The 24,798-nt window shown below is 55.2% G+C and overlaps 1 protein-coding gene and 1 long non-coding RNA gene across 9 annotated transcripts; both read right to left on the bottom strand.

Moving 5' to 3' along the window:
* Nucleotides 1–1,553: 1,553 nt before the first annotated feature.
* LOC146765345 (uncharacterized) lies at nucleotides 1,554–6,856 on the bottom strand. The gene is made up of 2 exons (XR_014950185.1): nucleotides 4,834–6,856; nucleotides 1,554–4,734 (listed from the first exon to the last, which is right to left on the bottom strand). It is a non-coding gene; the product is annotated as an uncharacterized LOC146765345 (long non-coding RNA).
* A 281-nt stretch (nucleotides 6,857–7,137) lies between these two features.
* On the bottom strand, nucleotides 7,138–24,509 carry CPNE5 (copine 5). 8 transcript variants are annotated; one of them, XM_085561541.1, is made up of 21 exons: nucleotides 24,308–24,509; nucleotides 21,647–21,687; nucleotides 21,108–21,154; nucleotides 19,841–19,944; nucleotides 19,297–19,336; nucleotides 19,143–19,219; nucleotides 18,051–18,110; nucleotides 17,903–17,966; nucleotides 17,577–17,680; nucleotides 17,270–17,374; nucleotides 16,382–16,423; nucleotides 16,021–16,096; nucleotides 15,229–15,282; nucleotides 15,089–15,150; nucleotides 14,278–14,324; nucleotides 13,587–13,768; nucleotides 12,634–12,761; nucleotides 12,465–12,567; nucleotides 11,719–11,776; nucleotides 11,416–11,489; nucleotides 9,315–10,019 (listed from the first exon to the last, which is right to left on the bottom strand). In XM_085561541.1, exons 1-21 carry the CDS (start codon nucleotides 24,382–24,384, stop codon nucleotides 9,861–9,863), a joined length of 1,704 nt encoding a protein of 567 aa, XP_085417667.1. In that variant the 5' UTR covers nucleotides 24,385–24,509; the 3' UTR covers nucleotides 9,315–9,860. The 8 variants fall into 8 exon arrangements, with proteins under 8 accessions (XP_085417664.1, XP_085417667.1, XP_085417665.1 ...); XM_085561539.1 differs by lacking the exon at nucleotides 24,308–24,509 and adding an exon at nucleotides 23,599–23,873; XM_085561540.1 differs by lacking the exon at nucleotides 24,308–24,509 and adding an exon at nucleotides 23,099–23,320.
* Between the last annotated feature and the right edge of the window lie 289 nt (nucleotides 24,510–24,798).

Genomic DNA, 24,798 nt, shown 5'->3' with positions numbered 1-24,798 from the left:
TTAGTCCGAAGCAGGTGCTCAAGTGTTTCCTTAGAGAGTGTCCCGTATATATTCTTATAGGGAGATGAATGCACATGAAATCTCACCCCGCAAACATACGAGCCCTGGCCCGTATGATCAGCTGGGTCATCAACTCTTGTGGCTTGGTGATACTTTTGGACAACTGATGACAAAGGAACACCCACTCTATGATCAAGAGGGGATCCCATTGGTCTGTGTCCCAGTGAAAGATCAACCCATGGAGGTGTGGCAACTTACCAAGGATGATAAATCAGAAGTGTAGGCCCTCACGTACCTGTGGGCCTGTCTGCCTGATAGGGTGGACTGGGTTTTCTCCAAAGCAGCCCTGACTTCCTGGGCCAGAGCCCATGGCGAGTCTAACTCTTCCCCCCCTTCAATCAGTTGAAGATGGGGACAGATCTCCCGTCGTGAGCCCCAGCCAGGCTCTGATCCAGCTTAAAGACCCACACAGCTGGTGGAGGTCTCATAATGTCTTTGGGTCATCATTTATCATTGGCCTCTGTGGTATGATGGTCCTGTTGTTAATTTCAAGGCCCAGATATTTCCAAGGCGGCAGGTGTTGCACTTTTTCTTTCTGTAATTCAAATCCAACTGCCGACAAGGCTGTGATAGTGTCCTCCAATGCCTCTGCAAGTACATTGTCACTGTTGGCACAGACAAGGACATCATCCATATAATGGTAGAAAATGCAATTTTCCCACTTGGTACGCACTGGGGACAGAACTCTGGCGACATACCACTGGCAGATGGTAGGAGAGCATTTGAGGCTTTGAGGTAGTACTTTACAGTGGTAGCGTTTCATGGGAGCCTCTCTGTTGATGGAAGGTACAGAGAAGGCAAAAGTATGGTGCATCATCTGGGTGCAGGGGAATTTGAAAGAAACAATCTTTGATGTCTATCACTGCCAATTTCTAATCTTGGGGGAGCATAGATGGGGAAGGCATCCCTGGTTGGAGAGATCCCATGTCTTCAATGACGTTATTAATTTTTCTGAGATCATGGAGGAGTTGCCACTTGTCCTTTCCCGGTTTCTTAATAACAAAAACCAGTGAATTCCAAGGGCTGTTGGATTCTACTTTATGTCCTTTTACTAATTCATCTTTTACAAACTGAGTGAGCGTTTTTAGCTTTTCTTTATTCAGTGGTCACTGCTCTACCCAGATGGGTGTATCTGTGAGCCATTTGAGTTTTTGCGTAGGGCGCTCTTCAGTGGCTGCACCTAAAAACCCTTGGGGACTGGTAGTTCCAATTTTGCCCCCCATTGGGACATGGCATCTTTCCCCCAGAGAGTGAATTTTGAATTCAAAACGAATGGGCGTAAAGATGCTAATTGCCCATTCGGCTCCATAATTTGCACTATATTCTTAGACTGTTGTTCCAACTGTTGACCCCCCACACCTAAAACTGGGTTGCCTACTCTTTCCAGCTCCCACTGTTGTGGCCATTTGTGTGAGGGAATGACTGTCACATTGTAGCGAATGCTGCCAGCTCCAGGACAGTGTAGATGGATTGAGGCAAGAGATCTCTGAAGGTTGCTCTTGGGGTATAAAGTTTATTAGGGATGGGGAAAGGTCCTGCCTCAAGCTGCCAGATGCAGCACGTGGCAAGGCTTGAGGAGGTGGGGGAGGGGAGAGACAAAAGGGTGCTCTAGGAGAGGGGGAGTTCTAAGAGGATGGGAAGTTCCAAGAGAGGGAAGGAAGTTCCAAGAGGCTGTCCGGCCCCTCAGAGCCCCCTTTTCAGGGGGCTTCAAGGTGGGCTGGAACAAGGCATGGGACAATGGGGTTACAGGCACTTGATGTTTTAGGGCAGGGATAGAGGTGCAGGGTGAACCGTACATCTTTTGGGGGGTGAGATGGAACAGTCCACTTGACCCCAGGACCCATCTGTACAAGGGCATTGTCTGGCTAGCAGAGAGGACTGTTCTCATCCTGGCTATATTATTTATGAATAATTATATTTATCCATCTTCTCCAAAATCACATCTGCCCCTGTGTCCATCATCCCCTGAAGTTGAATGGTTGCCCCTCACTCTTAAGGCCACACCATACGAGGGGCTTCTCCTCTTCCAGCATCTTGGTGTAAAAAACTGACAGGTCTAGATCATCACACAAAAGGTGAGGCACTGGGATTGCCTGCACAATGATCTGTCCCTGTGGCAGGAAGAGGTGGGGGTGGACACAACGTGACATGAGATAGAAGGTCCTAGGATCAAGTGAAAGGATGGCAGGAGGGATCTCTCTCTTATGGGGTGTACTTTGTGTCACCAATGACAAGGTACTTGCAGTCAATAGATCATTCTGTCTGCGAGTTTCGCAGTCCTGAATGCGGGGTAGCAGCTCTGCTGTTGCTATGATAAAATGCCAGTCCTGGTTAGAGAAATTAATAGGTTTAGTAAGTTGCAAATGGTAAGGTTCAGTCTTATCAGTGGTGTAAGCTTGGCTGCTGACACTTGGCACTATGCAGTGTACAGCAGCTTTGGCAACAACGCCCTGACCCACCCCATTTGTATCATCATGTGGGGTAGGTCCGCGCTCCCCAGTTAGTTTTTTTGCTGGCTGGAGAACTCTCCCTTCCCTCGCCCTCACCCCCTGAGGAGGTGCTGTCCCCTGAAAGGGGCATTGGCTGATGAGGTGGCCTTCCTGATTGCAGTAATAACACCTGTGTTTGGGTGAGGAGGTCTCAATACTGGAGTTCTTGGGGTTGCCAATGTTGGAGCAACCACTTTTTCCCGAGGCTTTTTCACCAAGTTTTCTGCAATTAGTGTGGCTTTTCTTGTGCACTCCTCAATGAGCTGATCAAGCGTCAGTGGAGGGGACACTGGAAGTGCCATGATAACTCGCCAACAGGCTTCATTTGCATTTGTGGTGACAATTTCTAACGTGAGCTGGTCTTGTAGCTCTTGCCCTTCCACCCTCTTCTCGACAGAGACTCTCGATCAACAAAATCCATGAATGGCTCTGTAACAGATTGCTTGAGAGCGATATAAGATATTACAGGTTCCATAGAAGGCATACTAAGGAATGCTCGCTCTGCTGCATCTTTTGTCAGGACTAACACTAGTTTGGGAATCCCTGCTGCTTGCCTCTGAGCCTGGCTCCAATCACCCTCACCCACAAGATGTTCTAAGGTGATTTCTTCATCCTCTATATCTGGGACATAACTGGAACTCTGCAAAATTTCTGGAAGAAGGTCCCCTGCTAACCTTTTCCAAGTCCTTTCCCACATTTTATATTCTGATTGAGGGAGCAGGCAACTGAACAAATGCTTTAAATCAGCAGGGACCATGGTGTTAGAATTAAAAGTTGCTTTTAAAATGCTCTTTAAAAATTCACTTTTCTTTCCAAACTCACGCTTTGTTTTGCAGTTCCCTTACGCATTCATATGAAAGGGGTTCCCATCTGGGATTCTGCCCTCTTGCATTGTAGGTTACCGGAGCCAGGAGTCACTGACTGCTTTCTGTTTCCTGGGCCCAGCGCTCCCCCCCCCCCCCCCCCCTGCCCCTCGTTGCCGTGGGAACCCGAGAGCGTGAGTGGGAAACAGGAGAGGGGCGGGCAGGGTCCGGTGGCTGCAGGGTGGAGGCTTGTGTGGGAGTGGCTGAGGTTGATGATGCCGTGGGGAGCGGGGCGGGAGAAGGTGATGCTCCAAGGTTGGTCCTTTAAGTGCTTCCTGTGAAAACTGCTGCAGTTCAACTAAGTGCAATGAAAGGCATTTCTTTTCAGCTTTTCTGATACTATTTCTACTTGCCAGAAGCATTGCAATATGATCTTGAAAAAATATATGTGACCTAGTTGCACAATCTTTTAATTAATAGCAGCTTGCAATTTCATTTATTGCTCATAGAATTTCTATTCTGATTGATGTCCTGCTTTTCCAGAGGGTAAATTTAGGACTTGTCCATTCAAAACTATGTAATTGAATTCAGTGCCTTTTGATTACATACCTCTTACAAAGCCTCTCTTGGACATTTGGATGGGTCTAAGGAATCAATAGCTTTTTACTTCACTGTATTTGTAGTCCTTATGTTTCCAATCTCAACCTCCAGAAATTCAAGAAATTAACAACTAATCCAGTTCTTTCTTCAGTTGAAATCTGTTTGATCAAGGCATGTTTTTGCTAATAACATTTCAGAATTTTCTCCGTTGATCAAATCAAGTCATGGTAAGGTAGTCAGTTGGTGGGTTTGGAATGGGTTTCTCACCATTTTGTTGCCTACATTCCACTTCTCACATTCCTGTTGTAAAGCAAATGAGCTTCAGTGAATTTCCAGAGTAGATTTCTTATCTTATCAGCAGTCAAAATCTCTAGAAACAATTCTTATTATCTTAAATTGAGCTCTGTTTCTATAAGAATGGCAGTTGTAAAAATATAGACTGTGATAAAAGAAAATATATTTTCAAGGTTATACGTACAATTTAGCTCTTCTGATTGGTATTATCTAGACAACCCCAACAGAATTGTGATAGCTGAATTTGGAAAGCAAGGTGTTGGTTTTAATGTGAGTTTTTGAATATTTGAAGGAATCCAGAGTTAAAGAATTGGAACAATTAAATTTCGAGAGATTTATTGAAAAAATCCTTTAATAAAAAAGGCATGTCGAAGGTGTGTGCTTGTCCTAGCTTGTAAGATAAGCATGTATTCTATTTCCATCTGTTGGAGGTTGGGCAGTTTTCTTATCTCTTCCAAGAACACTGTCTCCCTCTGGGGAGATATCTTCTGTTAATAGAATATTGAATGACTTCACTGCATGATGGTAAAGTTACATCATCCAATTGTGAGATGCTCCACCCAGAGGGAGGAGCCAAGCATTCCTACCTGCATAAAATCAGCACCTTTTGGGGACACTGGGCAGCCCCTTTGCTGGATTCCCAGAGGAGCAGTTTCTTCTCTCTTGAATTCCCAGAGGAAGACCAGGCCCAACTACTACCAGACCTTCAGAGAAAACTACACCCTTCCAGAGATCACTACTTCAGCAGCATTTCATCTGCCACTCCAGGAGGAGCAGCCACCATTTTAACTGGACTATTGCCAACACCTTGACTCCTCAGGATGTCAGGTTTCTGACTCCATCACTAGTTTCATTTGTACTAATTACATTTTTTAATTATTATTTTTATTTACTTTTTCTCCTAGTAAAGAACTGTTATTCCCATTCCCATATCTTTGCCTGAGAGCCTTTTTTAAAATTGTGGTAATTCGGAGGGAGGGGGTTTACCTTTTCCATTTCACAGGAGGCTTTTGCCTTCCTTCACAGACTCCTGTCTTTTCAAACCAAGACAGTGCTAAACATCCCATGGATGTCTTTCTGCAAAACATGAACTGTCATCTATGTAATTATTCTTTAGTTGCCATAATACTTGGGGAAAAAAATTGCATGCAAGCAACCTAAGTTAGACTAAAGGGTTGACATGAAGATGTAGTTAGGACAGTTTTTACCGAATATTTAATGACTTCTATTACCTTCTAGGTAATAAATCCAGGTAATAGATCCAGGAAGAATAGCCCTTGACTTTGACTACCAAAGCCCGTTGAACATAAAAAATTATATTTAGGGAAGAGTAATTTACTGTAAGTACTTCAGAGTTTACAAATTAAAATGCAAGTTGGGAGGGAGGGAAGGAGGAAGGGAGGGAGGAAGGAAGGAAGGGAGGGAGGCAGGAAGGAAGGAAGGAAGGCAGGAAGGAAGGAAGGAAGGAAGGAAGGAAGGAAGGAAGGAAGGAAGGAAGGAAGGAAGGAAAGGATCCTGAGCCAAGAGCTTTCCTTGACTGTAGTAAAGCCTTGGCACAGAAAGACTTTCCTGCCACTCTGCCCTGGGCCAGAAGCAATTGTGCCAGCAGAGCTGACCCTAAATTTCTTCTCCCAGGCAAGTTTTAGGACACGGAACATGGAAAAGCCACAGCTGAGTCTCAGTTTTCTGCAGTACTCCAGAAAAATCCTGTGTGTGAAGCAGCCAGGGAGCAGGGTTTACATGCCAGGGGCAGGCAATTCAGAGCCCTTTTCTTCCCTGTAGGCTGAGGCTCTGGCCCTTGCCCTTTCCAAGGGCCCTAGAGCCACCTCCCAACTGGCCTTTTTCACTGGGATGAGAAGACATTTGCTGCATATATGCCTGAGGAGCACTCATTGTTTTTAGTCTCAGGTCCTATGTGTGTGCAAGTGAAACTAGAGAAGGAGGGAGCAGCTCTACAGGGCAGAGTTAGCTTTTTCTTGCTGATTTTTAAAAAAAAATTAATGAACTTTCCCTGTCAGCTCTGGACAGAGCTATGTAACTGTATCTGACAATTGCCTGTGGCAGTGTGGAGGTGGCCAGGGGACCTTCCCCGAGCCCAGGTTGGGGGTGTTCATTGACCAGTCAGTTCCTTGACTGGCCATAGCTGTGGATGCATCCTTTGGAGCGTCTCCAGGGAGGGAACGCCAGGGCTGCCACCGCTGGGGTGTCACAGTCACAGATAGGGGAATGCTGGGGCTGCCCCTCTCCTGCCTCGTCCCCAGCAGCTCTGCCAGCGCCTCGAGGGACACAAAGGCTGAGCCAAAGGGTGAAAATTGCAATAGGGGCTGAGCTGGGAGGGAGCCAGCGAAATCATGGAGAGCAGCCCCTGGTGCTGCAGAGACAGCCGAACAATGGCAGCCTGTGCGTCCCTGGGAGCGGTGTCCAAAGGCTCCTGGAGCTCCAGCAGCTTCGGATCAATCCAAACGCCGCAAGGAGGAGGGGAGGTGCCGCCGGGCCCGGGAGCGGGGCGGAATGGCGTGGGGCCATGAGCAGCGCGAGGGGCCGCGGCCGAGCCGACGCACGAAGCCCCCCGGGCCGCGGGCAGGCACCGCGGAGGGCGGGGCTTGCAGCGGCGCCAGGCGCGTGCGCAGGCGCAGCGGCGGCGGCAGGGCGGGGCGGCCGGCGGGCGGCGCGCGGCGGGGGGGGCGAGGCCCGCGGCGGGGGGGGCGCGGCGCGCGGCGGGGGGGGCGCGGCCCGCGGCGGGGGGGGCGAGGCCCGCGGCGGGGGGGGCGCGGCGCGCGGCGGGGGGGGCGCGGCCCGCGGCGGGGGGGGCGCGGCCCGCGGCGGGGGGGGCGCGGCCCGCGGCGGGGGGGGCGCGGCGGGTGTTGAGCGGGGCTGTGCTTTGTGGCGTGAGTTTGCCATCTCTTAAGTACTCGGCTGAGATGAAGCAAACATTTCGACTTTCAGCAAGTCATCAGCAGAGATGGCCTTGAGGAGAGATTTTAAGATTTTGGCGTCTTTCAGGAGGAAGAGTTTTGCTGCGGACCTTACTGCGGCACACACCCCACACCCGATCCGAGGCTGTCGCGGTAAGGTGGTGACTGGAGGAAACAGACAACCCCCAATGGAACATTTCTGAGTAACCTCTAGACAGAATTCTGAATGGGAAATTAACCCTAACACTAACCCTAATTCCCAGCCATAACCCCAAATCCTAATCCTAACCCAAGTATTTTTCCATGATGATTCTAAAGAGGTGAGTGTTTGGGGAGGCCCAATCGATAAATGTGGAGGGACCTGGGTGTGACAGTTATGTCTCTGCTCAGGATTTTCTGGAGTGGCAGCCTCTGGAGATACCTTACTGGGCCCTCCCCCCTAAACAGGCAAAGACCTTCCCAGTCAGGCACCCCTCCAAACTGACAGGGCCCCCTCACAAAACAAGGTGGGACCCCCCAAACAGTCGAGGATCCTCTCCTTACTCTTCTGCAGGGGGACATACATGCAGGGTTCCATCTGCCCCTCCTCCCGCTTTATTTGGAGTGTTTATTTATTTATTTATTTATTTATTTATTTGTTAGTTAGTTAGTTAGTTATGGGAGCAACCCCTGACACCCCCTGGGCAAAAGATGACACCCCCTCTTGTCAGCCCTGCTGTGGGGAGTCTCAGGGCGTTTTTCCCCTCCTGTTCCTGTCCACAGCAACATGAGGCCCCTCACATGGCCTGATCTGAGGGATCCCGTGTTTTGGTGTGCCAGTTAAGGTTTGTGCCCCCTGGGATCTGTGCTGGTTTCTCCCAGGGCTGAGCTTGGCCGAGGGAAATGCAGCAATAAAGAATGGAATCTTGAGGCAGTTTGGGAATCTGCAGGCCCCCTGCACCCTGAAGGGGTGCAGGAAGCGGGGAGTGAGAGCAGCCACCCCAACATGAGGTTCCCCCACCCAGTTCCTGTCAACCGGTTTGGTCTCACCACTGGTACAATCCCCTTACACGGGAAAGCCACTTCTTTTTGGGAGGAGAGACAGGGGCCTAAAACAACCCCCACCTCCCAGCCAGGGGGAGGAAGCTTTTTCACCCTGCCACTGGAGTGCAGGGGCTTTGTGACCCCCAAACTGGGGGATGGGCATTTTGCCACCTCAATTTGGGTGCAGGGGTTTTATAACCTTTCCCAAGCTGGAGTGTAGGCACTTTGTGACCCCATGCCCTTTGGGCTGGGGGGCTTTATGAGACCCCACAGACACAGTTGGGGTATGCTTTCTTACCCTAAAGTGGAGTGTGAGGGCTTTGTGACCCCCTAACTGGGATGTGGATACTTTGTGAACCCCCCAGTGGGATGTGGGATCTCTGTGATCCCCCCGTTGGGTTTCAGGGGCTTTATCATCCCCTGAATTGGGGCATGGGGTCTCTGTGAGCCCCCTCCGACTTCCCAGGACCCCCTTCAAACAGTTTTGGGGTGCGGGGGGGCAGAGTCCTGTAAATAACCCAACTCTCCCATGCCCCAGGTGATTTCTGTGTATTTGCAATTTTGAGGGTCACACAGTGGGGGAACGGTCACATAGAGAGGTCACAGTCAGGAGGTGTCATGCAGTGGGGGGGTATCACACACAGGTGGTGAGGGGGTCAGAGCTGGGGAGATGGCAAAGCCTTGGCGGGGGGTTACAGCATGTGGGGACATCACACACAGCCAGAGAATATCAGACATGGAGCCATGACACTGCTGAGGGCTCTCAGAGCTGGGAGGGGGGTCACGCAGCCAGGGAGGTCATACATTTGAGGGGGTTCACACAGTGTGTGGGCAATCACACAGTTGGGGAGGGGTCAGAGCTGGGGTGTTGCAGCTGGGGAGCACAGGTTGAGGGGGTGACACAGTGGGCAGGGGGTCACAGCTTGGAGGGGATCACAGATGGGGAGGGGGCAGAGCTGGGGGAGTCAGAGCTGGAGTGGGGGAGTCACACAGCTGAGCAGGGGAGTTGTCACAGGCCTGGGAGGTGTCACACAGCTGGGGAGGGTCACACATGGTGGGGTTATACATACAGCCAGGGCAGGGCCCCTTTTAGAGGAGATGCTGGGGCATCCCAGGGAAGGGGGCTATAATCAAAGCCACAATAATTTATTGCAATTTAAGGCAACTCAATACAAACCCACATGGACACATGCAATACGGCAAGGGGGAACACCAAAACCACTGGGAACCCCACTGCGATCAGCCCAGGAAATGCAGGGGAACCATGAATTTGGGGAAGATGGTGAGGTGAGGAGTCATGCATCACACTAGGGGGGCACTCCACATTTGGTGGAGGCTCCTGCACACCCCAGCTTTCTGGTCAGGCTGCTGAAGAACCCCTGCCCCTTTTTTGTGGGGGCAGGACAATCCTGGATGGGTACAGGGGGCAGTCCCATGGCCAAGAATGCTCAGGCAACACCATCCCAATTCCCCCAGGAATCCCAAAAGCTGGTTTATGGGTGTGGTGGTGGGAACCCGGATTGGGGAGGGGATCCCAAAGTTGTGGAAGGAGGAGAGGGACTTCCAGTCCCAGGTCCCTGACAGAGTATGGCTGCCTTTGGTCCCTGGATAGAGGGTCCTGGGGTAGGATGAAGGGATATGGTGTGTTGGGAATGGGCAGGCAGGGTGGGGAGGTTTCAGGGGACATGGGAGGGATGGGGCGCTGGTTTTATGCCCCGTGCCTTCATGTAAGAGAGGAGCTGGTCAGGAATCTCGGCAAGGACTTCTCGCGCCAACCCTGCCATGCTCAGCCCTGCGCCGGGACCCCCCGTCATGTAGTCACGAAATGGAACAAACTGGGGAGGCACAGGGGGGCAGAGCACTTGAGGGGGTCCAGGGCCAGGAAGCCCCTGGAACTGTGTGCCGTGCACACAAGCAGCTCCAGTGTCCCCTCCCCATTCCTGATGTCCCAATGTCCCTCATTGGGTACCTCATCCAGGTACGTACTAAGACCCAGTGCCCCCCATATCCTGGTACCCCCCTCTGTGTCCTAAGGTATTCCCACATCCCAGTGTTCCCCATTTCCCAGCACAGCCCTCTTCATGTCCCAAGGCACCCCCACATCCACGTAAATCCCAAGCCCCAGTGCCCCTCCCAGAGCCTCCTATTTCCCACAGCCCCCATATCCCAGTGTCTCTTCTTATTTCCCAATACACCCCCATGTCCCACTGCCTCCCACATCCGGGTCCATCCTGGTGCCCCAGTGACGCCTTCATTTGCCAGTACACCCTCCTTATATCCCAGTGCCCCCCACATCCAGGTACATGCCATATCCCAGTGCCCCCCTCCAATGTCCCAATGTTCTCCCATGTCCCAGTGCCTGCTAATGTCCCAGGCTCTCTTCCACATCCACAAACATTGTAAGTCTCATTGCACCTTTTTTTTGCAGCACAGTCCCCCAAAATGTCTCAGTACATTCCCTCTTCGTGTCCCAGTGCTACTCCATATCCCAGTACATGCCCCTCCATGTCCCAGTGCCCCCCACATCCCAGTGCCCCCCCCATTTCCCAGTACCAACCCCCTTCATGCCATAGTGCCCCCCATATCCTAATAAACCCCCATATCCCACTGCACCCCCATTCCAAGGTACAGCCTAAATCTCAGGTCACCCACTTTTCCCAGTGAAGGCCCCCACCATGTACCTAGTGCACCCAATGTCCCAGTGTCTCCCCCCACTGAGGTACATTCCAAAATCCAGTGCATTCCTTTTTCCCAGTGCACTGCTTCTATGTCCCAGCACACCCCCAACATCCCAATTCCAACCCCCCCACTATTTCCCAGTAAACCTCCTTTCATGTCCTATTGTCTCCTTCATCTCTCAGTGCCTCCCATATCCTAATATGGTCCTATGTCCCAGTGCACCCTCATTCTAAGGAGCGTTCCAAGTCCCAGGGCACCCTGTTTTCCCAGTGAAGTGCTCCTACCATGTGCCAGTGCACTCCCAAATCCCAGTGCATCCCCCCATCCAGGTGCATCCCAAACCCATTGCATCCTCTTGTCCCAGTGCATCTCGCTCATGTCCCAGTGCCCCACCATGTCCCAGTCCACCTTATCATCCCTCCACACCAGTGCCACCCAGTGCACCCCAGGAATGATGGGGCTGATTTGAGCTCCCCAGGGCACCCCCCACCACCACCCTGCTGGGTGGGCTGGGAGGGGGTCCCCAAATTCGTCATTGGTGAGGTTGGTTACCTGGACAATATCACGCTCAGCCACTTTCCCACGGGAAGAGATGCGGATGTCATCCCCATCCAGTTCCACCATGGCTACGGGCAATGTTGGGGGGAGATCAACAGCACCCCAGTGCCCCCCACCCCAGGGTGAGATCCTATTATGTCCCTCTCAACCCCACACCCAGAACCCCCAAGCCCCCTCACTGAGGTATGCTGAGCCCATTCATATGCTGACGCATTCAACTCGTAGTTCCAGTGGCCAAAGGACCCCACCCCCATCCCCCCAGCCTTCCCCTAGTACCCCCCAGCCCCCATATCTTACCATCGAACTCGGCCTGGCCAACCCCCACGATGATGATGGACATAGGCAATTTGGCAGCCTTAGGGAGCCAGGGGATGGAGGGAGTCCCATGCAATTTAATGATACTGCCACCAAATGAGCCACCTTTCCCTCCCCGCAGCGCCCAGGAATGCCAACACCCCCTCCCCCAAGGATTCCAGTCCCTCACCACCCCCCTCATCACCCAAAGGTCTGAGACCTCCCCACCAGCATCAGGGGGCTCCAGGAACTTCCCAGCCCCCCTGCAGCACCCAGGGATTCCAGACACCCCTACACATCGAACCCTGGGGGTCCAAGCCCCTTCTCAACACCAGGGGTCCAAGCCCTTTCCCACCTCTCAATGGTCCCAGTCCCTCCTCACTGCCTCCAGCACCCAGGGGTCCACACCCTGCCCCAGCACCCAGGACTCCGAGCCCCTTCCCCACTCCCTTCCAGCATGCAAGGGTCCAACCCACCCCTCCCTCTCAGCTTCAGGGTCCCAGCTCCTCCTCACCCACCCCATCACCCAAAGGGTCCCAGCCATCCACAACCCCTCAGAACCCAGGAGTCCAAGCCCCTTCACAACCTCGTAAGGGTTCTAGCTACTCCTCATCACTCCAGCACCCAGGGGTCCCCAACCTTTCCTACCCCCTCAAGGGTCTCAATCCCTTCCTACTGCCCCCATTAGCCAAGGGTCCCAGCACCCAGGGGTGCCACCACCCACCCCAATGCCACCACGAGGGTCTTACATTGACGATGGCCTCCTTGGTCTGGGCCATGTCAGAGATGACACCATCGGTGATGATGAGGAGGACAAAGTACTGGGACCCGTCCAGCACCGTGGCCGCCAAGCTAGGGGGACCCTGTGTGACGCTGAGGGCACAGGGACCCCACCCCAGGGCATGGGGCCCCTCTTACCGGGCAACATGGTTGACAACAGGGGCAAAGTTGGTGGGGCCATAGAGCTGGACATGGCGCAGGCTGCGCTGATATGCCTCCAGCACCCCCGCAATGCCGTGGCACGCCGGGTTTGATGCATCTCCATTCTGCCGTAGGGTCACCAGGACCACGGTGACACCACAGCCCCCACCCATGGGCAGGGTGACACCACGGACCCGCCCACAGACAAAGATGGCATTGCCGTGGCCCCCAAATGCTAACAAGGATGATCCCACCATGTCCACAATGTGGTGACAAGAAAGACACCAACACGTTCCCAACTCAGTGTCAAGAATGATACTGCCATGGCCCCAGCCCAGTGAGAAAATGATGATACCACTATGTTCCCAACCCAAGACAAGGATGACACCACCACATCCCCAGTGACAAAAAAAATGCCACCACATCCCCAACCCAGTGACAAGAATGATACCACCATGTCCCCAACACAGTGAAAATAGGTGACAAGGACAATATCATCATATGCCCAGCACAGTGACAAAGACCACACCACCACATCCTGAACCTGGTGATGAGGATGATACTACTGTGTCTCCAACCTGGTGACACTGCCATGACCCCAAACTAGTCACAAAATGATGATGCCTCTATGTCCCCAGCCCAAGGATAAGGATGACACCACCACATCCCCAATTCAGATCCAACCCAAACACACCATGTACCAAACTTGGTGATTAAGGATGAAACCACTATGACCCCAAACTGGTGACAACACCAAACCCATTCCTAACCTGGTCATAAAGATGACACTGCCCCAGACCAGTACAAGGATCACACCACCATAGCCCCAACGCAAGGACAATGTCCCTCCATGTCCCAAACAACATGACAGGATGATACCACCATGTCCCCAACTGTGTGACAAGGACACCACCCTTCATGCACAGTCCTGTCCCCCCTTGGCCCCTCACCAGTGGGAACTCGTGGGACACGTGCCCATCTGGGGGGATCTTGGCACCAAAGCCAAGGGCTGGGAACATTTTGTCGCTGTCATAGTCCTGGATGATGTCCCCCACGGCCCTCAGTGCCAGGCTGTAAGCATTCAGCTGGAAGGGGCTCAGGTAGTGCAGGGACGTGGGCTGCGATGGGTTCCCTGCACAGGCATGGGGCTCAGCACCCCCACAGCCCCCCCAGCACTGTCATAATCCCCCCCAGCACCCCCAAAACATCCCCAGCATTCCCACAACCTCACCATTATAGCCCCAACCCAGTGGCAAGGATGATGTCATCCCCAACATGATGACAAGGACAAGGATGATCGCACTATGTCTCCAAATGCCACCACATCCCCAGTGACAAGGATGATACCACCGTATTCCCAACTTGGTGACAACCCAGAGACAGCTGGTGACAAGTATGACACCACTGTAGTGCCAATACAGTGACAAAAATAACACCACCATGGCCCCAGACCCACAACAAGGACAATGCCATCATGACACCAACCCAGTGACAAGGGAGACATGACCATGTCCCCAACACAACTACAAGGAAAACAACACCATGTCCCCAAGTTGGTGACAAGGATGGCACCACTATGACACCAAACTGGTTACCACTGCCCCAATTAAATCCCCCAGGGGAGACACAGCTGCCACTCACCATTGGATGCCGTGAAGTCAATGGCCACTGTGAAGTTGAGTTGGGTCCTGAGTGGGTAAAGTGGCCTTGGGGTGACACCTGTGGATTTGGGGTGGGGCACCCCTGGGGCCACAGGCTGGACTGGGTGCACCCATATCACAATTCAGAGCACCCCCAAGTGTCCCTGCACTGAGGTGTCACCATGCTGCACCTAAGGGAGTGACTGAGGGTGCTGGGGACCCCCAGATTACCAATTTGGGGTGCTGGGGAGCCTCTGCCCATGAGGGAGCATCTGGGTGGGGTGCTGAGGACCCCCAATGGAGAAGATAGGGGTGGTGGGGATCCTCTTTCCCCAGAGGAGCAGCTGGGGGTGTTGGGGACCCCAAAGCTGTTAGGAGTGCTGGAGACTTCTAAAGGGAGTCATTGTGGGTTCTGGGAACTACCAGTGAAGCAGCTGTGGGTGATGGGGACAGTCTGCCCCCAGAGAGGCATCTGGGTGGGGATGCTGAGATCCCCAGTGGAGGAGCTAGGTGAGCTGAGGACCCCCCAGTGGAGATGCTGGGGGTGTTGGGGATCCCAAAGGGAGGAGTTGAGGATATCAGGAACATCACACCCCTGCTCCCCGATGGAGCAACTGTGGGTACTGAGGACCTCCAAGGGAGAAGATGGGGGTCCTGGGGACCCGCCTGCCTGTGAAGTAGAAGCTGGGGATGTTGGGGATTCCCTGCCCTTTAAAGAGCAGCATAGGGTGCTGGGTACCCCCAAGGAAGGAGCTGGGGGTGTTCAGGACCCTCAAAAGTGCAGCTGGAGGTGCTGGAGAGCCCCTGCTCACCCGCTCCTGATGTAGTCCAGGAAGGTATGCTCGGCCTCCACAGTGAAGGACAGCAGTGTCACCTGTGGGGACATGGGGCTCAGGGGAGGAAGTTCCTCATCTCCCTGTGTCACCCCTGCTCTGCAAATCCCCCTCCTCACTGTCCCCGAGTTCAGGTACTTCTTTTTCTTCATCTTCTTCCGGGGGTTCACCACCTGCAGGGATGGGAGGAGAGAAAAAGGGTCTGCTTCTCACAAGGACAGGGGGCCCCAGGGAGCAGTGTAACAGACTGTCACATCCAGGGCGAAAGGGGGGCACAGAATATGCTGGGGGGCAGCAGTGGGAGCACTGTGCTGAGGTGCAGAGAGGGACCTTGAGAAGCACATGGTGGGCTGTGACACCCAGGGGTGCATGTGGGGACCCTGGGGATTGTAGTGCAGCTGGAGATCCATGGTGGGGGCTGGGGACCCTCAAGGGAGCAGCTGTGGGTCTTGCACCCCAGGGTGCAGCATGGGGCCCATAACACCCCAGGGGTGCAGTGTGGGGGTCCCAATACCCTGGGGCACAGGTAATCAGGGGGACTATAAACCTCTGTGGCTGCAGCATGAGCACTCTGGGCACCACTACATCAGAGTGCAGGAGGGACCCTGTGAGTATATGGCACACCAGGGTACAGGGTTGGGAGGGACCCTGGGAAATGTAACACCCCAGAACTGCATCATGGGGATCCTGGGGCATGTAGCACCTACAGAGAGACCCTGGCATGCACAGCTGCAGCAGAGTGAGGGACCCTGGGGACCATAACACCCAAGGGGTGCAATGTTAAGACCCCAACACACAGGGGTGCAGCACAGGGTCCCTGGAGACCATAACCCCTGGGGGTGCAGCAGTAGGAGCATGACCCCCATGGAGCTGGGGTGGGGTGCAGGAGCCATGTACTCATCCCCCCTCACCTCATACACATTGAAGTGGCTCTGGCCTCGTGCCAGTTCCCGGTAGCTGGTGGTGAACTCCCCAATGAAGTCGTGGCTGCAAGGCCAGTGGATCTCCATCAGTCCGGTTAGGGAGGTTCCCATTGCCCAGGGGGTTCCCCATCACTCAAGGGTGTGGGGATGGGGGGCTTCCCATTGCCCAGGAAATTTCCCATCAGCCAGGGAGTCCCAAATAGCCTGTGGGGATTCCCATCAACTGGGAGGTCCCCAAAACCCAGGGGGGTTCCATCTCCCCAGGGATGCCAGTGTGGTGGGGCGTCCCTGTCATGCAGGGGGTGCAGGTCCAGGGTGAGGGGGATCCCCAGGACCACACACAGCTCACCTGCCATTACGGTCCCAGTCATATACCTCCACCTTGATGGCTCTGCAAGGCAAAGGAGGGTCACTGACACCCCCTGATACCCCCAAATCCCATCCCACTTCCTCCCCTGGAGACCCATCACACACAACCCCCCCACTCCTCTGTGGGCTTTTTCCTGCTTCTTTCTCCTCCTCCTTGGGATATTTTTATCCATCGTTGCCACAGCAACGTCCAACTTGGGGCCAAAGCAGTGTGAGGAACTGTTTGCCAGGACAACAGCTGGTGACACTGATTTGGGATGGGGGTTGGGGGGGAGGAATAGCTCAACAACAGCTGTGATGCCCATTGCTGTGTAAACTGAGGCAAAAGCAGGTAACACTGGGTAGGTGGGGGCAGGGGTGTGCTACTGGTACCAGAGACAGGGGAAGGGGTTCTGGGCATCTCAGGTGGCCACAGAGGTGGGGAGAAGGGTGTCTCATGGGGCCACAGGGAAGGTAGAAGGGCTGCAGGGGGTCCTGAGGTACCACAGACTCAGGGAAAGGAATTCTGGGGGACCACAGAGAGAGGGGAAGGGGGTCCTGGAGTACCATGGACATGGAGTGAGTGGGCTCTGGGAGTCCAGAGGTACCACAGAGATGAGGACATGGAGTGCAGGGCTTCCTGGAGGACCCAGGAGATGGGGGAAAGAAGGAAAAGGGGGTCCTGAGGGCCCACAGAGATGGGGGAAAAGGGGTTCAGGGGGTCCCAGAGGACCACAAAGATGGGAGTGCAGGGTGTCCCTGGCCATGACAGAGATGGGGGAAGGGGGTTCAGGAGTCCTAGTGCACCCTAGATATGGGGGGAAGAGGGAGAGGGAGGTCTTTGGGGCCAAAGAGGCAGTGCAGAGGGTCCCAGTCCCTTGGCACTCACCGGTCATGGTCCCCATTGCAGAGGGCACGCACAGGAATGGCAAATGCTGCCCAGACAGGGTTCAGTGTGTTCCGCACCACTTCCGTCTTGTGGCAGATGGTGAAACTGGGGGGAAGACAAGGGGGTGCAAGGGAGCTATTCTCCCATCCCAACACCCCCCCAGTCTGTCACCCCCACAGTGCAGTGAGGATTTTTGGACACCCCCGCCAATGCCAGCCCATGGGGACATAGGGGTGCCCTGTGCTGGGGCTGAGTCCTCTCGTGAGGTGTGGGAGGGTCACTGAAGTTTTGAGGGGGGGTTGCTCACGTCCCGTCTTCATTGCTGCGGTAGAAGACCATGAAGGGGTCAGATTTTCCAAAGAAATCTTTCTTATCCAGCTTGTTGGCGCAGAACTGGAGTGTGGCCACATCCTGGGGGGGTGGAATCGATGGGGTCATCCATCCTGCACCCCCCTCAGGGGTGGGATCCTTCGGGGTGGCTGCTCCATGAGGGAAGGAGGGATTCAGGACAGGCAGGACCCCGCGTGAGGATAAACAGCACACAGTCTGATCTGCGGGCTAGTGTGTCTCATCCACCCTCGATATTGTGGGGACCCCAAGCAACGCCCCCTCCCCTGCCCTGCCGCAGCTCACCCGGCAGTTTCCCAGCTCTTCAGCAAGGAGTATGATGGTGCCGCACTTCTTCCCTAGAATGCCACTGCCAGGATGGGATGTGAGCATAGCAGGGGCACACGTAGTGTCTTGGAGGTGTCCCCCGCACACTGAGCACCCCAAAACTTACCCACTAGAGGCAGCCAGGGCAGGTCTCCTGCCCCGGGGGTGCATGGTGGCTGTCCCCATCCTGCAGGGACACATGCTGAAGGGTGATAGAGGGGATCCCCACCCAATAAAAAGCCCTCCCTTCCAAAAAAAGGAAGTCTACAAAAAAAAAACCAAAACAGCCCCCCCACCCCACCCCAGATCCCAGCATCCTAAAAAGAAGCTGTTTCTCCCCTCATAAAAGCCAGTCCCCAAAAGACATTCATGCCCCCAAAAAGTCAATTCCCACAAAACTGCCCCTGAAAAAGCCAATCCCAAAAACATCAGACCCCTCCAAAAGCCAGAGCCCCCCCAAAAGCCAGATCCTTCAAAAGCCAGATTCCCCCAAACCCATATTCCCTCCAAAAGCCACCATCCCAAGAAAAAGCCAGACCCCAAAAAATGCTTTTCCTGCCAAAAAGCCACCCCCATAAGAAAAAAAAAAAAAAAAAAAAAAAAAAAAAAAAGCCAGACTCCCCCCACCCCCCAATCCAAAATGACACTGTTTGCTCTGGGGTCTGAGTCCATCCTGGGCACACCAAAAGGGACCTGGGGAGATATGAGGACACTGGGGCCATGGGGGTTCATGTCAAGGGTTTCTCCAGGGAGGGACATGGGGACACTGAGTTTCCCAGTTTTCTCCAAAATACTGGTTTTGGAGAAACCCAGGATTTTCTCCAAAGAGGACATGGTGACTTCAGGAGCACTGAGGCACAGGCAGGACTCATGTCAAAGGCTTCTCCATGGGAGAGGTCACAGGGACATTGGGATGTGTGGGGGAGGTGGCTCACACTGGGGGCTTCCCTGGGGCAGAGACGTAGGGACCACAGGACACTGGGGATGAGGGTGGCTACCATCAGGAGTCTCTCCAGTGTGGGGCATGGGGACCCTGAGGACTTTGGGGACATTGGACCACAGTGGAGGCTCAAACTCGGGGTGGGGGGGAGACATGGGGACACTGGAGCTGGGGGGGTTCATATCAGGGGCTTCTCTGGAAGGAACAGGGGCACACTGGGGTGCAAGAGGGGCTTCACTGGGGTAGGATATGGGGACACTGGGGCAAAGGGGGTCTCACGTCAGGGGCTTCTCCAGACGGCTGCCAGCTGAGCCCACAATCTCTCCCAGGGTGCAGAATGCCTGGCCCAGGAAATCCTGCAGGATCGGGAATATTGGATGTCACCAGTGGGGGTGCCCATCCCAGGGAGGCCAAGGGCTGATCCTGCACTTACATGCTTGGAGAGGTCAGGGCTCTTGGAGTCCACATCATACCTGGAGGCAGAGGTGACATGTTGGCATGGAACGGGAAGGGGGGGGCCTTGGATGGAACAAGTATGGGAACAGGGATGGAGACAGGGATTGCATGGGAGGGGGACATAGAGTGGGAGGGATGGGATGAGAGAGGGATGGTACACAACTAGGGATGGATTAGGTGTGGGGATGGGATGGGGAAAAGAATAAGGATAGGATGGGACAAGGGTACAGGAACAGGGTGGGATGGGATAGGGACACAATGGAATGGACAGGGATGGGATGTGGATAGAGGCAGGATGGGACAAGGACAGAATGGGAAGTGGATAGGATAGGGATGACAATGGGATTGGGCAAGGATGGGGACAGGGATGTGAACAAGGGTGGCAATGGTCCGGGAATGGGGACAGAACAGGGATGGGGACAAGGACACCCTGAGGGGCTGTGCCAGGGTTGCCAAGGGATGACCCTGTGGGACAGAGGGCTGACGCTGGGGGTGACACTGGGGCCACTGGGGCCACTCACAGGTCAAAGCGGAGGTTCTGCCGCTCCTCAAAGCAATAATCAAGGACAAACTTGTGCAGGAAGTCAGGATTCAGGGACTTGTCGATGACCTCAGTCCGGCCAAACTGGGGAATATGGGGACAGCAGGGATGATGGGGTGACAGGAAAACATGGGGTAGGGACAGGGACATGGGGATGTGGTGATTTGGACACAGGGACATGGGGACATAGAGATGATGAGACATGGGAGCAAAGGCATGGGAACATGGGCAAGGGGGATGGGGATACAGGGATATGGGGACATGGAGATACAGAGACATGGCAGCATAGGGATGAAGAAAGACACAGGGACATGAGGACATGGGAACACAGGGATGTGTGAACACAGCACCAGAAAACAGGGGCATGGGAATGAGGGTGGGGGCATAGGAATGAGGGCAGTGGGACAAAATATTGTGGACATAGGGACATACAGATATGGCGACACAGTGACATGGAGACACAGGGACATGACAACATGTGGGCATGGGGCTGGAGACATGGGGACACGAGGATATGGGAACATAGCAACATGGGGACACAGATACATGAGAGAACATGAGATTGGAGACATGAGGACACGTGGGTGGAGAAGGTGGGGCAATGGTGGGCAGCGGGCCCGGGCCAGGGCATGTGTGGGGACATGCGTGGGAAAGGGGTGGGCAGGGGCAGAGAAGGCCCAGGTGCCGCTTTGTGCTTCGGGGCCGCCCCACCTCCCGCTCATTACCCCGTAATTAACACAATGTTAATTATGATGGGTGGGGCCTGGCTGCATGCCGACAGCTGACTGGCTGGCTGCCCAGCACCTCGACATGCTCCGCAGATCCCCAGGATGCTGGGTGGCTGATCGATCTGCCCCCAGGCATTGATTGGATGGCTGCTGCATCCCAGAATGCTCAGTGTCCAGGTGCTGCACCCTAAGATGCTGATTGCTCACTGGTGACTGGCCAACTGGTTGGTACCCCAACACATTGATTGGCCAGTTGGCCATCACCCCAACATGCTGATAGGCCAGAATCTTACATGTTGCTTGGCTGGCTGGCTGCCATTACGCCTGACATGCTGATTGGCCATCTGGTTGGCACACAGACATGCTGATTGTTCATCGCCCCAGCATGCTGATGATTGGTTGGCCAGCTAGAACCCCAAATCTTGATTGGCTGGCTGAGTACACACTAATATACCAATTGGCCAGCTGAGCACAGCCCAACATGCTGATTGGCTGCCCCCCACCAATCAAGTCACTCACCTCCCGCCATTGGTGGCTGCCAGGGCGCTGCGTGTACAGCACACAGACTGCAGGGGGAGGGGTCAGGAGAGGCAGGCATCCTCAGAGACCCCCAAAACACCTCAGAGGCTCCCCAAATCCCCCAGAGATCTCCAAAACCCCAAAGAGCACCCAAAACCCCCAGAGTCCCCAACACTCCCTAGACCTCCCAAGACCCCTAGAACCCTCCAAAATGTCCTGGAGACTCCCAAAACCTCACAGAACCACAACAATCCCAGATATCCCCCAAAACACCTCAGAGACCCCACAAACCCCCAGAGATCATAACACTCCCCAGAGACACTGATGCTCCCAGAGACCCCCCAAAACCCCCAGATACTCCCAAAATACCTCAGAGACCCCCCCCCCCCAATCCCCAGAGACCCCCAAACCCCCCAGAGATCTAAAAATCCCCTGCGACCTTCCAGAGACCCCAAAACCCCCAGAAACTCCAAGCTCCCCAGAGCCTCCCCAAAACACCTAAGAGCCAAAACATATCCCATCCCCCCTGCTTCACTCACTTGGGTCCGACTTGGAGAAGGTGTCCCTGTCCAGGAGCTGCCTGGGGGGCAGGGAGGAGTGAGTGTGAGTGTGCGTGCGTGTGCGTGTGAGTGAGTGTGAATGTGAATGTGAGCATCTGGCTGTGTCTTTGACTGCGTGCACCTGTTAGGCGGTCAGATGTACCACAGAACACATGCTGAGGTGCACAGCCACATGTCGTGCCCTCTTGTGTGAGAGGGTGCATGGCAGGGTGTGAGCAACCAGGTGTGCCCCACAACATGGATTGTGGTGCAAAGCATGTTTGACACATGTTGGGGGGCCATGTGCTGGGGGCTCAACCATGTGTCAGGGTGCACAGCAGGGTGTTGGTGAGCATGGCTGGGTGTTAGGGTGCACTACCAGATGTGCCCCACAGCACAAGTTGGGGTGCACAGACACATCTGCACAGGGTGCACAGCATGACACATGTTGGAGTGCCATATGTCAGGGGTACAGTTATCAGTACACCAAAGAAAGACCTCAGGTTGCAGAGGGAGGGTACAGGAACTACAGGGTGGGCAGGGGGTACAAGGAATGTAGATGATGCAGTGTGGCCGAGCCTGGGGATTCAGGAGTTTCAGGCTGGGCAAGGGACACAGGGGCTGCAGGGGATACAGGGTCCAACCTGACACCCCTGCATCCCCAGAATCCCCCAAACCTGACCTCCCTGCACTCCCAGTCCCAGAAACCCCCAAATGCCCCCCTGTGCCCCCTACTCCCCTCAGTGCCCTGCATCCTCAGCACCCTTGGCTCACCCAGTGCCCCTCTGTCCCCACACCCAACACTCCCTGTGCTCCCCATGCTCCCCAACGCCTCCCAAAGTTCCAATGTCTTCCAGTGAATCCCAGTGCCTCCTAAGGCATTTCAGTGCCTCCAGCGCCAGCTGCCTTGCTCCCCAGTGCCTCCCCGTGCCTCCCAGTGCTCTTCATTGCCGACTGCACCTCGTTCCCTAGTGTCTCCCGGTGACTTCCAGAGCATCTCAGTGCATTCCAATACATCTCAGCAATTCACACCACCAACTGCTCTCACTCTCCGGTGCATTCCAGTGCATCTCATGGGACCTCAGTGCATCACAGTGCACCCTGGCATCCTTCGACGGCTGCTGCTGCGGCACTCCAGTGCCTCCCGATGCATCTCATTGCGTTCCAGTGCAACCCAGTGCCCTACAACGCCAACTGCTCCCAACTCTCCAATGCTTCCCAGTCTATCCCACGGGATCTCAGTGCCTCCCAATGTACCTCAGCACCCTCCAATGCCGCTCCCCAGTGCTTCCCAGTGCCTCTCTGTGAATCCCAGCACCCTCCAACGGCAGCTACCCTTACACCACAGTCACCACAGTGCAACCCAATGCCTCCCAGCACCTTCCAACACCAGCAGCAGCGCCTCCCTGCGCCCCCGCCGCTCGGTGCCGGCTCCCGCCGCGGCCCCGCTACCTGCAGGACACTGTGAGTTCCACGCGAGTGGCCGGGACAGGACCGGGGCCGATGCCCGGTTCCGAGGCACCCAGGCCCGCCATGCCCCGGGCTCCGTCGCTGCCCCGACACCGGCACTAGCACTGCGATCGCGATCGGCTCCGCCTCGGGACCGCCCTTGGCACCGCCCGGGGCTCCCGGTACCGGCTCCGGACCCACACCGAGGGACTGCCCCGGGGTCTTCTTCGGGACCGCCCTTGGCACCGCCCGGAGCTTCTGGCACCGGCCCTGGCCGCGCGCCGAGGGAGTGTCCCGGGGTCTTCTTCGCGACCCCCTACCGGGAGACCGTGACCGGCTCGGGACCGCCCCCAGATACCCGGTACCGCCTCCGGGATCGCCCCCGGGGCCGGCTCCCCTTCTCCGGTACCACCACGGACCCTCGATACCGCCCCTGGGATCGCCCCGAAATTTTCGGGATCACCCCCAGATTCCCTCCGGGCCTGCTTCCAAATCCCCGGTACCTCCCGAGCCCGAGGGACCCCACCGGCTCCGCCTCGGAAATGCCGCCAGATCTCCGGTATGGCCCCCGCATCAACTCCAGAGCCGCCTCCATAGCCCGGTTCCCCCCGGGATCCCCCTCAGATTCCCGGCATCGCTCCGGCATCAAGGCCAAATCCCTTGTACCTCCCCCGACCACCGGTACCTCCCTCGCATCGCCCGAGGGGCCGCCTCCTCATTCCCAATACCGCCTCGGACCACCGGTACTGTCCCCGGGATAGCTCTCAGATCCCCAGCATCACCCCCAGATCCCCGGCATCAGTCTGAGGAAGGCCAGTGCCTTCCCCCGCATCGTCACCAGTGCTGCCTCCCCATCCCCAGTGCCCCCCAGACACGGGTACCAAGGACCAGACCCGGGGTCACCCCAAGATCACTGCTACTGCCCTAAGGCTGCCTCCAGACCCTGGTACACCATGGACCATTGGTACTGCCCCCGGGATCACCCCTAGACCTGACCCCAGTGCTCCCTCCCCGGTAGCCCCAGCACCCTTCCGATACTCCCAGTATGCCCACCCCCTGTGCCATAGTGACACTCTCAATACCACCCACTCCCCAGAATGAGGCCCCAGGCCCTCTAGTTCCCCCTTAATCAGAACCTTCACAGTATCCCCACCAACTGCAAACACAGAGTCCCCCAGTCCTCTGCTATCCCCCAGTAGCTCCCAATATCACCTCTGCACCATTCTGGAAACATCCAGCAACTGCCAGTAGTGTCCCAGGTCCTGCACTGGGAGCAATGGAGGCGACATCGAGAGCCAGAGGGGACACCCATTGCTGGAGGCAGTTACCTAGTGCCAGGGGGGAACCCAGTGTGTGCGGGCATGAGGACCCCACTGCCAGTTCAAGGGTCCCCAGTGCTGTGTGGGGAGCCCACTCTAGGGGGACAGCATCAACCCCCCCTTTCCACCCCAAGCTCAGTGATCCAACTGGTCCATGATGGAGGGACACTCTGGGGGGTCCCAGGAAACTTTTTAGGACACACAGACACCTCACAGTAGGGGTAAATTTGGGTCTCTGGCATCCACTCTGCACACCCAGGAACTGCGGCCACTGGTAGCTCCATGTCCCCAAGGAAAGACACCCACACCTCCAAGGGGACCCACAAACCCTTTATGGGGGACTCACAATCTCCCAGACCCCCACCATGTCAAAAACACTTCCCC

The sequence above is a fragment of the Lonchura striata genome, chromosome 26 (genome assembly GCF_050655825.1).
Source record: "Lonchura striata isolate lonStrDom1 chromosome 26, ASM5065582v1, whole genome shotgun sequence".
NCBI lineage: Eukaryota > Metazoa > Chordata > Aves > Passeriformes > Estrildidae > Lonchura > Lonchura striata.
The sequence above is the reverse complement of the archived record's forward strand: the minus strand, read 5'-3'. Positions and strand labels throughout refer to the sequence as shown.

What these genes read in the sequence shown, in the direction of transcription:
- CPNE5 (XM_085561543.1), bottom strand. Translation starts at nt 20,418, where the DNA reads ATGTTCTCTCATGTATCTGTGTCCCCATGTTGCTATGTTCCCATATCC. An exon ending in GCCACTTCAATGTGTATGAG is followed by an intron (nt 15,283 to 16,020) that starts GTGAGGGGGGAT and finishes CCATCCCTGCAG; the next exon opens with GTGGTGAACCCCCGGAAGAA. An exon ending in CTGAGCGTGATATTGTCCAG is followed by an intron (nt 10,020 to 11,415) that starts GTAACCAACCTC and finishes GTGCCTCCCCAG; the next exon opens with TTTGTTCCATTTCGTGACTA.